The sequence below is a fragment of the Odocoileus virginianus genome, chromosome 13, assembly GCF_023699985.2.
Source record: "Odocoileus virginianus isolate 20LAN1187 ecotype Illinois chromosome 13, Ovbor_1.2, whole genome shotgun sequence".
NCBI classification, from domain to species: domain Eukaryota; kingdom Metazoa; phylum Chordata; class Mammalia; order Artiodactyla; family Cervidae; genus Odocoileus; species Odocoileus virginianus.
This window is the reverse complement of record NC_069686.1, coordinates 31,168,896-31,183,819: the sequence shown is the minus strand read 5'-3', so window position 1 is coordinate 31,183,819 and position 14,924 is coordinate 31,168,896. Positions and strand designations below refer to the sequence as shown.

The 14,924-nt window shown below is 38.0% G+C and overlaps 1 protein-coding gene across 4 annotated transcripts in view; it reads left to right on the top strand.

Annotated features, from left to right (window-relative positions):
• Window positions 1–14,924, top strand: part of GPD2 (glycerol-3-phosphate dehydrogenase 2) — a 225,225-nt gene that overhangs the window by 101,724 nt on the left and 108,577 nt on the right. For 3 of the 4 annotated variants that reach the window (XM_020910460.2, XM_020910463.2, XM_020910461.2), the window contains exon 2: window positions 12,180–12,289. In XM_020910460.2, coding sequence (XP_020766119.1) covers window positions 12,188–12,289 — 102 coding nt within the window. In that variant the 5' untranslated portion in view covers window positions 12,180–12,187. Of the gene's footprint in view, window positions 1–8,811; window positions 8,902–12,179; window positions 12,290–14,924 lie in introns of those variants that run through there. The other variant, XM_020910459.2, reaches the window with a different exon arrangement.

The window sequence follows — 14,924 nt, the reverse complement described above, 5'->3', positions numbered from 1 at the left end:
AATCATCCCATAATGCTAAAAAAATAAAACATTAACATAGCACCAACTTTAATGCAGAAAGTCTCCACCCACTCTCCCCTCCCTGCTCCCGTGTGCCTATTGAATGACGAAAAACCATAAAATAATACAAATTTAAAGTTAAAATAGATCTGTACATTTTCTGAAGATGCTTCATTTACAGCAGGGGTGAAGATCAGCAAATTCAAATGATTTGCCTGAAATCTCAAAGCAAGTTAATGGTATAGACAGAATTACACAGCAAGTCTCCTTAATCTCTCCTTCTAGAATACCCACTGGTGATTTTCTTTTTTAGTCTGGTACTTCAAGAATTAAAAGAATATAGTGGTTTTGGAATGTGTGTACATTTTTTTTGGGGGGGGTGCGACAGTTTTAGCAAAAATGTTGAGTAGAACCCTTGATCTTCTGTGCATGCTGCTTAAAATTTAGACTGGCAGATGCTAGGGTATTAGCTGTGTAATGTTGGTACACAGTATCTCATGCTTAATGACTGGACTTGTTTATGATCTGGTCCTTGAAAGCTTTCCACTTCGGGTGCATGCCAGTTCTTTTAAAGAAGAAAAGAAAAATCTAAAAAAGAGAGGCTTGCAGAGGACGCCTCATTCAAGTGGGGAGAATAAGATCTTATGACCAAGATGTTTTAGCCAAGATGACTGAGATGGAAATACAGCTTTGTTTATTACTTCTGCATAGATGAAAAGATCTGTCTTTTCTTCTCCTTTTTTGAGGGGTCAGGGGATAGAGCATTTACAAAATGTTGTATGATTTATATTCCATTGTTTTGAGAGATGGTTAGAAATATGAATTAGTGCAATCTCTCCTGTTGTCTGATTCTTGTTTCCTTAAGGGTGAGATTTTTAAGGAGTGTCATTGCTAAGCTAAATAGTATAATAATGATTATTTCGAGGTAGTGCATCTTAGATTTTCTTTGCATCTGTTCTTTTTGTGTGTAATTTGACCCTTTGTTGATAGTTAGATTTATGCATGTAATAGATTATTAGATATGTAGGGGAGTGAATTTTAAATGCAAATTTCAGCAGGCTGTAGTGGAAGAAAAGGTTACAGGATGTAAAAAGTGGTTAGCTTTATCTCCTGGGAATCTTCTCCAGTTCAAGAAAGCAGAATAACTGGTCTCCCCACCCCATTTACTCTTTGGTATCTGCTTTAACTCTTAGTCATGGCTTATGCATTGATAGAACTGTAATAGAGCTGTAATTAAATTTAGAAGTTTTTTTTTTGCAATGTAAGTAAATTAAATTAGCTGAAATTATTGTGCTATAACTGATTATCATAAAAATTATGTCATAGTTTTTTATGAACTCAGGATTTCATAAATTATCTTCAACAAGTATTTCCTAAAATGCATTTTTAATGATGTATATAATGTAATTGCTACTATAACTTTTGAAAGAATTGGTACATTTTCCTTGTATTTGATGACAAAAATAATGAATAAGACTGAGTTAACTCAATTGGCATCAACATTTTGAAGTTAAAAAGCTATTTTTTCAAAGTTTTGTTTGTGCTTATAACATTTGAAGGCAAATGCTCAAACCTTCTACATCTGTGCTATTAAAAAAAAGAGAGATTTAGGAATAATGATCTTAAGTTTCTTTAAGATTTTTTTGAGTCTTAGAAAAATGCCTGTTTTTAATAGATTGGTTTTTCTAATTAACAATGCTATATTTCTTAAAAATATTTGATATTGGGTAACAACGAAATAAATCTCTGAGTAAGATCCAGGCAAATACAAGCTTAATTATCTTAAGCATCTCTTTTTCTGAACATGCTAAATTAATTGAAATTTTCTTAGGGTATATTTCTTTTGATTAAGGTTTTTTATCACTTATATGTGTTAAGTGAAAGTGAAAGTTGCTCAGTCGTGTCCGACTTTTTGTGACTCTATGGATAGTCCATGGAATTCTCCGAGCCAGAATACTGGAATGGGTAGCATTTCCCTTCTCCAGGGGATCTTTCCAACCCAGGGATTGAACCCATGTCTCTTGCATTGCAGGCATATTCTTTACCAGCTGAGCCTCGAGGGAAGCCCAAGAATGCTAGAGTGGGTAGCCTGTCCCTTCTCCAGCGGATCCTCCTGACCCAGGAATCCAGCCAGGGTCTCTCGCATTGCAGGAGGATTCTTTACCAACTGAGCTATCAGGGAAGCCCTATATGTGTTAAAAACCTCTTCATTTGAATCACAGTGCCTGTGCACTACTTTAGAACATCTAAAACATTTTTAATAAAGTACATTTATTTATATGGTGAAATAGATGTTTTTTTATGAAACATTTTAGTGTGTGTAATCAACAACCATGATTGTGATTACTTCATAACGGTTATGTTTATAATAAATCTGGTTGAGAGGCTTGATGTATTTTAGTGTAAAGACATATTTTGAGCTCTGTTTGATTTGCAGTTTATTCTGTAACAAAGTAAATGATTTTTTTCCCGTCTTAATTACTTAAGTAGACTCTATAACAACATGTACAATCTAAGAAAAAGGCAGTTTGTGCTGCTAGAGAAATGTGAATTGTTTTCCTAACCCAACAACAGGGTCAGCAAAGGGTCAGAAAGCTTTCAAGAAGCACAGGATGAGTGTGGCCTGTTTGCCTAAATAACATTTTTTTTTTTTTTTTTGGTGATTGCTTGATAACATTTGTTCTTCCTCAAGATAGAATTAAAGTTTTTTTAAGTGAGGCATTTCTTAGTTGACACAGAAAGTCGAGATTGTTATTTCATAGTAGGCATCCTGTCTGCCCAATTCCTTCAGCTGACTTGTGTCTTTATAAGAGGTGGACATTTTGGGGAAGGAACACTTAAGACTTTGTCTTATAAGGGACATTTTATATTATGCCTCTCAGGATTACGTTAAATTACATATTTGGTAAACAAAGAGGCAATCATATATTTTTTATGGAAAATCAATGATAGGATTTTACAGTGGTAAACAAAAATCCATTAACATATCTAAGATGATAGAAATATATATTACTTTTGGTTTTACACTGAATTTAAAATGGAAAACAAGTTCACCTACATGAACTAACTATAGTTCTTTATGATTTTTAATAGCAATTCTATGGGAAGCAGATACAATAGAAATTATCCCATTATGAATTAAGCTATGATCATTTGCATTTAATGAATGTAATGCCATTGTTAGCTGAGATGGGCTTCATTGATTTCTTGTAATTCTACAGTGAACCTTGTGAAAATTAGAGAAAAGGGTAAAATTTGTGACTCTGTAGTATTGGTGTGCATTTTAGAAATGGCAGAAGGCATAAATACACAATATGAAAGTTGTCTTGGAAACCCTGTTTATTTTTTTTTAAAATCAGGTCTTACATAATAAGTGACAGCTCGAGTGTGAGCATATATCATCCTGTTCCTCTGGGGCCCTCTTCCCTTTCGATATGTTTTTGTTTTAGAGGACTTTGTGAAGTAAATGCTTTAATTGGTTGTGGCATTGCGCTTTAAATTAAAAAAAAAACAAACAACAAAAATTACACCAGAAGAATTCATGTGATAATGTTTTGAGTTTAATTTTTATAAACAGAGGTTTCTAACTGGCTCATTTTAAATGGTTGACCTTATTTTCTGTCTCTTTTTGGAAGAGGTGCCATTTGCTTACATTTCTTAAAGTCTGATTTGAACCTCTGAAACCAGCTCAACCCCTTTTCTGTGCCGACTCCTGTCAAGCTTCCAGGAGCCTGCCCTCCTTTGAACCGGAGGGGTGTTCCTAGGCTAACCTCCTTCTCAGTCATCTGTATAGCCGTGTGTTGTGTTTGTTCTAAAGTGATATATTTGACCTAAAGGTGCCCCCGAGACTAGCAGAAATCATTTCCAAAGTACCTTCTGGCAGCTCTGTGGACCAATATAGATATTATAGTGTTTGTCTTCTTTCATTTTCTCTTTTGTTACCTGATCCCTCCCATCTCCCCAGCATGTGGAGCTTAGTTCCCTGACCAGGGATCAGGGATGGTATCTGCACCCCCTTGCAGTGGAAGCTCAGAATCTTAACCACTGGACCACCAAGAAATCTCTCTTTGGTCTTTCTTAAAATACTCTCCCTTCATTTTCTTTTTCCATCTTTTGGGTTAGACCCTCTGGCAAGGGATTTCCTGGGGAAACTGATTGGAAGTGGAACCTGCCCTGCCCTGAAGTACTCTGACTTTTAGATAGGATGTGAAAGACAAGGACCAAGCTAGGGTTGGATGCTGTGCTAGGCATGTGAACATTGCCTAAGCTTACTCATCCACCATAGCCAAAATTTTGGACATCCAGAGTCTGAGGATTCATTTTATTTTTAAATTTTCTGCTGACTTTGACATGGTTCTTTCGTTTATCTTGTTTTCCAGGAGAATGCTTTTCTCAATGATTTCAGAAAAATTTTTTTGCTTGTCCTTTGATATCCTGTTCAGTGTGTGTATTTTTTACAACTATAGTTTTTTCATTGTTATTATTGTTTTTTGGCTTATTGAAAAAAATCTATCTGCACAAAATAAAGGCAAATCTAGAGAAGAAGGTGAAGACACTTAAATAGTCCCTGTTTTTTCAGAATTTTATGCATTTACTTACTTCCTTTGGGATAGTCTTTTGTGGATAACCGTTGGGTCCATTTTCTATCCAGACTTGGCCTAAATCCTTTTCTAAAATGTTTAAAGCAACCGAAAAAAGAGCAATTCATTTTCAGTTTATAGGCTTGGGCTTGTCTTTGTTTGCAGAGGACAGGTTGATGGGCCCCTGATGTTGACTGTGTTGTTCATTTATGTCTGACAGCTTTCAAGAAGGATGCTTGAGGGCTGCCTGTTTCTGGAAGGATCACAGGCTGCTTTGTGAGATGTATGTGTGCAGAAGTGCCTCTCTGCTTGGCTGGGGAGGATCTGTTTGTAGGCAGAGTGTTAATCATTCTCCCCTTTGGAAAGTCAACCTTGGGGAAAGAGGTGCTAGTACATGATGTGCTTTGATTGGTATGCATGTAAGTTCTTCATCAGCTGGTGCTTGCTGTACCTAAAACATGATGTTCTTTCTTATGGGAAAGTATGCACAGCATTTGCTCTCATATCAATTGTAAGAATAAAGGGTCTGCTTTGCTGAAACATGCCTAGTTCAAAGCAACCCTCCAAATCTTGACTTTTAGAGTTAAACCTGCTTAGGTGGGAAGGTGCTTTTGTGCTCACTCCCTCTTTTTCCATTTTGCTGTGGACTTGCTGTCAACTTGTGTGATTCTAGACTTGCTGTGTAGGAGTTCTCTGATGAGGCCTTATTTAGTAAGATGCATACCTTTCTCCCTTAAGTTACTGAATTTGTGTGCAGGTAGACCTTGAGGCCTGGCTCTCTGACTTTTGCCATCTGTGGATGTGACAGAGTGTCATGGCTCAAACAGATGAGGGGGAGGTTTTCCACGCATAGCTCCAAGGTGGGGTGGTGGCTGCGCAACTAAAGTGTCAGGAGCTTCTTGCTGCCTTTGGACCTGCATCTGCTTAGGTAAAGGGCTGAGTGAAGTAGTACATGCTACATCTAGGTTACATGCTGGGAGTTTTGTTTTATGTTTTAAATGCCTTGTTTATCTGAGGTTCTCTGTTCAGTGATCAGAAGGGCATGGAATACCTTTATATCTTGTGAGAGAACATGTGTTCCAGGCACCACAGAGCTTGTGGTTGAAATGACTCTTCTGAAAATAATGATCTTTGAGCTATCCTCTCCACTCCCCACCGCCCACACCGATCTCTCTTAAAAGGGATGGAGAGAAGTATTCTTGCATCTGTGCTAGCCTAAGAGTGAAAACCCTAAGATGCCTTAACTTTTCTAAAATTAATGTAGAGTCTGGAGGTTAGGAAGGAAGATAGGAGTTTTTGTAGAAATGAAGGGATCCAGGACTTCCTCTCTAGAGAAGGAAGACTCTCTTTGGAGAGATTTTTATTTATGCTAAATTAAGAGAGAAGCTAAGACTGGAAAACAAGGAGAGGAGTTTGAAGACTCTATTTGGAGAATTTAAGGGCCAGGAAGTGTGCTTTAATTCTTCAATAAATTCTCCTATGAATAGTTGCTGAGAGGAACCTCAACGTTTTTCATTTGATGGTTATTTCTTGTTTTTAAGTCTCAAGTGTGTGGTCAAGTTATTTAAATGCATGATTTCACTGGCAGAGTAACCTTACCTCTGAACAGGAGGAGGCAGACGTGGTGAGCTCTCAGGGGCTATTTAAGATAATATCCGAGCAGTTGTGTTCATTGTTGAAGTCACTCAACTCTCTATAATGGGAGTCCTATAAGGACAGCCAGGAATTCTGTGCCAGATAAGGTCCTGGGTTAGCTCAAAGCATGGGTCAGCAAACTTTGAGAAGTAGCAAGTCCAGTTTTTGTTTTGCTGGCAGTAAGTACGTTTTATTTTGTAGTGGGTATGTCTGTCTGTCAGTTCTAGGCAGAAGATTCCCCACACCATAGCTTTAGCTCTGAATACTCGTATGAGTTTGAGACCCACCTATCTATCTGTTTGCAGCTTTCTCTCTGTTAGGTGTTGTAATGTTGGGGAAAGTCCCCAGTTACCCAGGCTAAAGCCCCTTATGCCATTCAGTCTTTTCCCATTTCCTTCCACAATCCCTCGTCAGATTTCTGCAAAGCATCATTGTCTGCATTTGTACTTTTCGATGTTGTCCTAAAGCAGACTTTTGTCTTCTCATGTGGGAATTATTACTGCCTCCCTCCTGGTCCCTCAGTCTTCATCATATGCTTCAACACAACAGTCTACTTGAACATTCTTCCTAAGTCATGAGATGCAGCAGCTTGCTTCTCTCATCTGCAATCTCAGCTCATGATCAACAGAATATCATAGAAAAATACCTTATTCGCATGTACAGAGTCGTCTTATCTCTTGCTGCGAGCCTTTTTTGAAACCTCATTTCCAAATGAACATCATCTCCAGCCAAACCAGTAACATCTTGCATGCCTCCTGAATTTTACCATGAGGTTCCTCTTGCTCCTCCAGATCTTTCTCAGTCCAGACCTGCCCATACTCACTCCCCTCCAAATCCTTTTTTCTTAAAGATTCTGTTCAAGTATCTTCTTCTCTGAATTAATTGACCATGTATGCCTGGGTTTATTTCTGGGCTCTGTATTCTGTTCTGTTTACCTATGTATTTGTTTTTATGCCAGTACCGTATTGTTTTAATTATAATAGATTTGTAATATAGCTTGAAATCAGAAATTGGGATGCCTTCAGCTTTGTTCTTCTTTCTCAAGATTGCTTTGGCTATTCAGAGTCTTTTGTCTATCAGAGTATGAATAACACTCAGTGTGGCACCAGTTATAAGACAGTAATAAGACAGATTTTGTTATTTAAGTTTTCAAATTGATTATAAGTTCCTTGAGGGCAGTTGATAAACTCACAGATATATTTAGTTCAGTAACTTTAGTTAGGGTTTTGTTTAGTTGGCCTAGTGTTCTCCTTGCAAGAATTAGAGGGCTGGCATTGATCTGTGCAAATACAGGAGCCAGTCCTGAGTCAACATATATTTGATTTATTCATAGGCTATTAAACCTGGACATCATGCTCTGATAACCAAGCTAATTTTATTTTTGGATGATTTTTCTGCCTCTGGTTTTCTTTTTTACCTCTGGTTTCCTCACACTTTTAGTTACAATAGGTGATTTATTGTCATTTTTGTTCCCAGTCTTTGCTAGCTTCCTGGTTGCAGCTTTTATGTAGAAGAAAGTAATCTTTTCCTCTTTGTAATAATTGTGAAAACTTTTTTTTATAATGGAATGTAAATGGGTACAAATAGTTGACAGCTTATGGTTTTTAATCTGGTGTTGCATTGCTTTCTTTCAACATTAAAACAGTTTTACCTTATCTGACAGAAGGTTACTAGTAGTATTTTGTCAGCGTCTTCTTCATTGCCTTAGAGAAACTCTAATGTTGAGGCTCTGTACACTTTGGGTGAATGCTTCTTGGAGGAATAATAGCAAAATATGGTGTGAGTCTTGGGGAGCAGTTACCGTTTCAGAGCAAAGGCAGGGCAGAACCACCTCGTCATTAAGAACAAAGATTGAGTTGTGGTTTTCTCACTTACTGTGAGTAGCCTGGTACAAATCTGCTATTCCCTTCGAACTGCAAGTGCCTATGTATTAAAGTAGGATGTTGTGAGGGTGATATGAGCTGATTTACATAAGGAATGAAAATCACGGTGCCTATTACCTAGCAAGTAAGTTGGTAAATGGCAGCTATTGTCATTATAACATTAATAATGATGACAATGACAGTGATGATTATAATCATCTTAGAAGAGCCAGGTAAAATTGACTGTTTCTATGTTTCTATTTTTGAAGTATCTCTAAGAGTGACTTAATTTATTACAAATTATATCTACTAGTTAGATTATCTTATGGATACATTTGATCACAATAGAAATAGTAATATTACTTCAGCATAGTTATTTTATGAAAATACTGAAAAAAAACTTTTTATTATAGCCAATTATTACTAATTCTGCAAAATAATATGTTAAGCAGTTTTCCTGTAGTATTTGTGGCTCATTGAGAAAATCCATGAAGATAATCCTCTTTAGCAAGTTTTGTTTCAGGAAAATCAAATTGAAGCAATAGAATAAGGTGAGCAGGGAATGTGAGGACCTACACAATTGGAAAAGCTAACCCCAGACTTAACTGGTTGAATGACCACTTCTGCTGAGACCCTTGATGACTGTGTTGTATAATGTCCCTTAGTTGGCTGTTTTGATGTGTGGTGTCCTTTGTGAGGACATCAATGACATTATCAAGAAGACAGAAGCAGTGATACTGAGCTAAAGTCAACTGCCTGTCAAACTCTTATCCAGGTGACTGCCAGGCTGCTATCTGTATGGGATGGGCACTGGCATTTTTCAGGTAAATAGAACCAGTTCTCTATTCTGTGTTTCTAATTGTTCAGTTCAGTTCAGTCTTTGCGACCCCATGAACCGCAGCATGTCAGGCCTCCCTGTCCATCACCAACTCCCGGAGTCCATCAAAACTCATGTTCACTGAGTCAGTGATGCCAACCAACCATCTCATCCTCTGTTGTCCCCTTCTCCTCCTGCCCTCAATCTGTCCCAGCATCAGGGTCTTTTCAAATGAGTCAGTTCTTCACATCAGGTGGCCAAAGTATTGGAGTTTCAGCTTCAACATCAGTCCTTCCAGTGAACACTCAGGACTGATCTCCTTTAGGATGGACTGGTTGGGTCTCCTTGCTGTCCAAGGGACTCCCAAGAGTCTTCTCCAACACCACAGTTCAAAAGCATCAATTCTTTGGCACTCAGCCTTCTTTGTAGTCCAACTCTCACATCCATACAGGACCACTGGAAAAACCATAGCCTTGACTAGAAGGACCTTTGTTGACAAAGTCATGTCTCTGCTTTTTAATATGCCATCTAGGTTGGTCATAACTTTCCTTCCAAGGAGTAAGTGTCTTTTAATTTCATAGCTGCAGTCACCATCTGCAGTGATTTTGGAGCCCCGAAAAATAAGTCTGACACTGTTTCTACTGTTTCCCCATCTCCATGAAGTGATGGGACCAGATGTCATGATCTTAGCTTTCTGAATGTTGAGCTTTAAGCCAGCTTTTTCACTCTCCTCTTACACTTTCATCAAGAGGATCTTTAGTTCTTCTTTACTTTCTGCCATCAGGGTGGTTTCACATCTGTATATCTGAGGTTATTGATATTTCTCCCAGCAGTCTTGATTCCAGCTTGTGCTTCCTCCCACCCAGCATTTCTCATGATGTACTCTGCATGTAAGTTAAATAAGCAAGGTGACAATATACAGCCTTGACATACTCCTTTTCCTATTTGGAACCAGTCTGTTGTTCCATGTCCAGTTCTAAGTGTTGCTTCCTGACCAACATACAGGTTTCTCAAGAGGCAAGTCAGGTGGTTGAAGAATTTTCCACAGTATATTGTGATCCACACAGAGGATTTGGCATAGTCAATAAAGCAGGAGTAGATGTTTTTCTGGAACTCTCTTGCTTTTTCGATGATCCGGCGGATGTTGGCAATTTGATCTCTGGTTCCTCTGCCTTTTCTAAATCCAGGTTGAGCATCTGGAAGTTCACGGTGCACATATTGCTGAAACCTGGCTTGGAGAATTTTGAGCAGTACTTTACTAGCGTGTGAGATGAGTGCAGTTGTCCGGTAGTTTGAGCATTCTGTGGCATTGCCTTTCTTTGGGACGGGAATGAAAACTGACCTTTTCCAGTCCTGTGACCACTGCTGAGTTTTCCAAATTTGCTGGCATTTTGAGTGTAGCACTTTCACAGCATCATCTTTCAGGATTTGAAAAAGGTCAACTGGAATTCCATCACCTCCACTAATTTTATTCGTAGTGATAGGGAAGTCCAATTAGTCCAATTAGGGAATAGCATGCTATCTCTGGGCTGCTAAGGTTTCATTGTGCGATCAATTGGCACCCATTTGAGTATTTATAACCATACTAGAAATGGTGATGCTGAGCTGTGACAAACCGGTACTTTCCAAATTGGCCAAGTTGTGGTTTTCACTGTCAGAAAATCGTGGACATTAGGTTTTGCTTAGGGCTGACTGAATGTTGAATGGAAGCCTCAGCCAGTATACAGCAACTCTTTTGCATAACTTGGGAGAGAGGGGACAGTTGATGCAGAGAAGGGGTGGAAAAGAAAAGACCTCCAGTTGCAGAGAACATATGCTTGTAAAATATTTTTCTGGTGAGAATTTTAAAAATAAAGATGAGTCTTAGAATTTAGGAGTTTGTCAGGAAAAAAAATGAAGATTAGAGAAAAAATAAAATTTTAAGAAATGCCAACTTTTATTTCCGTATATAATTTATAGTATTCCAAATTGAATTTTACTGTAGAGTCATCGTTACCAACTGTACTGAAATCCTTTGATTTAAGATAGTTATGCTAATATTCTGTTCATTCAACATGAACTCAAACATTTTAGCTCTATCATAATTTACATTGAGACAGTGTATGCTTTTTACTATCCTAGGTTAAAACTGGCCTCACATTAAATACTTTGAGTCATGAGATCTGTGGAGTAGAAGGTGTGAGTCTAGATAGGTCAGAACTTCACCCATCAGGCAGTAGGGTGGTGGCTCCGCTGTAAGATTTGGGTGTGCCAGCTGCTGTTGTAAGTGGAAGACTTAGGCGGATCAAATTGCTCAATATTAACTCTAAGTTAGAATTGTTTTTAATTGATCACACAGTGTTACCTTTTTTGTTTGTTTAGCACAATAATAGGCTTTTCAGTGGAATTTTCATTTATTTTTTTTATTTTTTGGTTTCTGGAAAATGTTAGACTGTATAAGGCCTCGAACAAAAAAAAAAATCAAGCAGTTCCATCAATCCAAATGAGCAGAAAGAAAGTCGATAGCTAACACAGTGCAAGACTTTATTTAGAAATATACAGTGAGCATGAAGGAGTGCTGGATCTAGAGGGTTTCCCCTTGAAATTGTGGTGCCATGCAAACTCTGACTAGAAGAAACCTTTTTCATTCTTTTAAAAGTTCCCTTAATGAAAAAAATTAGAGCACTGTTGGATCTGTCATTTTGTAGAAGGGTCAAAGCATGGGTTTCCTTTCGTTTTTAATCTGTAAAATGCAGACTCTTCCAGGGATAGAAATGTAAGTGTGTTGGCTTTCAGTTTTAGTGAGAAGTTTATTCGGAAGGGGAAAACTCAGGAAGAGAGTTGCACCAGGGTGGAATTAAACTCTTGCCAAAGAATGCGGAGCAGGCATGAGGTTCTTTGTGATGTTGAATGACAGAAGACTTCGACTAGTTCTTTTTTGTGGAGGGGATTAGTGGTTGAACAAATTTGCAAGTACAGCTTGCAATTTTGTCAGACATACAATGACATTTCTTTTCACAAGCTCTCTTGACTTTATACTATTTAAAAATCCTCAGTTGTCTCTGAATTTTCCTCTTTGTAATTCCTGTTGGACAGTAACTTTTATGTTGTCAGTTTCCTAGGGTTTTTTGTGTGTTGTTTTTGAGTTGTGGTATACAAATTGGTATGTTAATAAATTCCTTATGGTTTGTTTTTCTTTCTAGTTTAACATAATTTCATAATCTATACAGTTTCTTTTTATGATTGGATTATTATGTGATAAAAATCTCAACTTTTTTGTTTCCTTTTTTTTTTTTTGCCTTTTAGGCTAAAAAATGGCATTTCAGAAGGCAGTGAAAGGAACTATTCTTGCTGGAGGAGGTGCTCTTGCCACTGTTCTAGGCCTCTCTCATTTTGCTCATTACAAAAGGAAGCAAGTAAGTAATTATCCATGTATTGATTATAATATGAAACTTAAGTCTGTTAAAGTACTGTATATTAAACGAGTGTAGGCTAATGGTATTGTTTAGAAATTACTATCTCAGCTTGATCTGAAAGACACTAATTTAGAATATTGCTTTAATGATCATTGAGAACTATGTGTATCTCATTTTTTAAAAAGTAAATTTCTTTATCAGAAAGCATTATATTACTTAACCTCTGTTTTGGCTCTTTGGTTTTAAAAGACTGCTTCATTTCCGAGTGCCATGGTTTATTCACTTAGACTTTCTTTGTCTAATTCATCCAAATGTCTGGATACCTTCTATGTTCCTGCCAAGAGTTTCTTATTAGCTGGCAGACAGCTGAGAAAGGAAATGGGAAAAGAAAGAGCCTACACAAAAGACCCAAATCAAAATTTTGGGTTTATTTCTGAAAGGTTTAGTTACTTATGTAGCATTATTACTTATATTGGGTAAAATTTTTAGTGGGAGAAAGCTATGAAAATGGAATTGGCATGAAGTCTTCAAATAATTCAGAGTGTTGGTTTCTTTTATTTTTTTCCCCCTTTGCACTACAGCTATGCCTTCCCATAGTTCAAGTTGATGCCAGGAAATAACTTTTGGTTTTGTTCTTGAAATACTAACTCAGTAATTAGTATTAATCTCCTGTCCCCTCTTCCCAACGTCATTAGGACTTTTTGTGATACCAGCTGGTTGGTTCATTCCAGATTCAAAGACGAAGGTGAAGGAATTTGGGACACTGTTTGCAGTTGGGCTGTGAACTACTCACACCCTACATTTTTGTGGGAACCTTTCAGCCCTGCCTGGGTTGTCTTGTTCTTGCTTCTGTTCCTTTGTGCTCCAGGGTGGTAGAGCCAGCCACATTGCTTGGAGTCCCATGTCCTGAAAGGGAACTGTCATGTAAAAAACACATATTAGGAAGAATCAACTTGCTGGCTTGTATATTGAAAAAAAAAAAAAAAAAAAAAAGCTAAGTTTTAGTGCTGCCTCCAAAAGATGGACAGTATCAGACATAGGTTGTGCTGTTTCTTTCCATTCTTGACTGTGAGCACATTACTCTTTTTTTTTTCCCCCTTTGAACTTTTTATTTTGTAGTGGGGCATAGCTGATTAACAATGTTGTGATAGTTTGAGGTGAACAGGGAAGGGACTCAGCTCAATATACATGTATCCATTCTCCCTTGAACCCCGTTCCCATCCAGGCTGGCACATAACACTGCGCAGAGTTTCCTGTGAGCGTATTACTCTTAAGGTTTCCCTAAGTATACATGTGGCAGGTATTACTGACTTTCTATTGAAGCTCATTCTCACTCCTGAACACACTTGATGTACTATTTCTTTTAAAATGTTTCCTTGGTTCCTTAAAAATAAGTGTGAAAGATGATGTTGTTTCTGCTGAGGCTATTTTAGAAGTGCAGTTCTGTTTGGGACATGGACTTTAACAGATTAGATTTCGTCTGCCATCTTTACCAGTGCACTCTGAAACGATACAGGAAAATGCCAGTGCCAAAGGTCCCGATATCTAATATGATGAGTTGTTGCTAAATTTGTACATGGTTCATGTCTCTTAACCATAGTAAGCATGTTCTATTTCAGAATGTATAACTTAACTTTGTACCCAGGGAATACTGTTTCAGAAATATATTTTTGTTGATTTCTCTTTTATTTCTCAATAGAATAAGCAGTTGATATTGCCTCCAGTGCATCAAATTAAGGGTTAATTTTAGTCAGGAAAATCAAGTCTAGCAAGGGTCTGTTGATTCCCAGACATTTTGTCATTTTCTCCTTCCTATGTTAGACATCCTGACCACCCTAATAGCCAGATGAAACAGATACCAGCAGTTTTGAGTCATCTACAATTTTAGTCTGACAAGTTATTTTGAGAAGAATCACCATAGGCAGATTCTGTCAATGACTTGCAGGAGACACGCGCCCAAGTGCCTGTGTTCTTGTGGTGATTCCTGTCCCTTAAAGCCACTGCTATGAGCGTGGCCTGTGGCCTATGGCCACATCCAAACCTGCTACCAAAAAGAGAAAGGGCTATGAGTGGAGGGAAGACCAGCTCAGTTGAGCCATTGACATAAAACGACCACAGGCCTTAGCTGTCCTCTTTCAGAGAGTATCTGCCAATCAGAGCCATTCTAAGGGAAGAAAATTTCCTGACTTCAGTAGTCAAGAAAAAGCTGTCCCTTGATGCCCCTTATGGCTACATTTTATAGAAGCTGTGGCCTTAAATGTGACTAGGTATGCTTTTATTTTTCTAGAGAGCAATGCTTAAAAGTATTGGCTTGTGTTTTTTATGTTTTTTCCCCCCATTTTTATGAGATGATGCCAACCAATAAACCGTCCTCCTTTAATGATGAGTTAGTGTTGAAAGCCCGAGGTACTGATGGCTGAGAAAGCAGTCGGTTGACTTTTACGTTCAGGCACATTTTGCTGGCAATTCCACTGGCCCCAAGCTGGGGCTCATTTGATATTCCTGGTACAAAACTTCCTTCCTAAAATACAGACAGAGGTCGTATTCTAAATACAAGCGGGCTGATTCTAAAAGGTGGTCAATTGTTTCAGCACCTTTGGTGATGGATGCTTTTGTGTTTTGGTGCCAGGTCAGC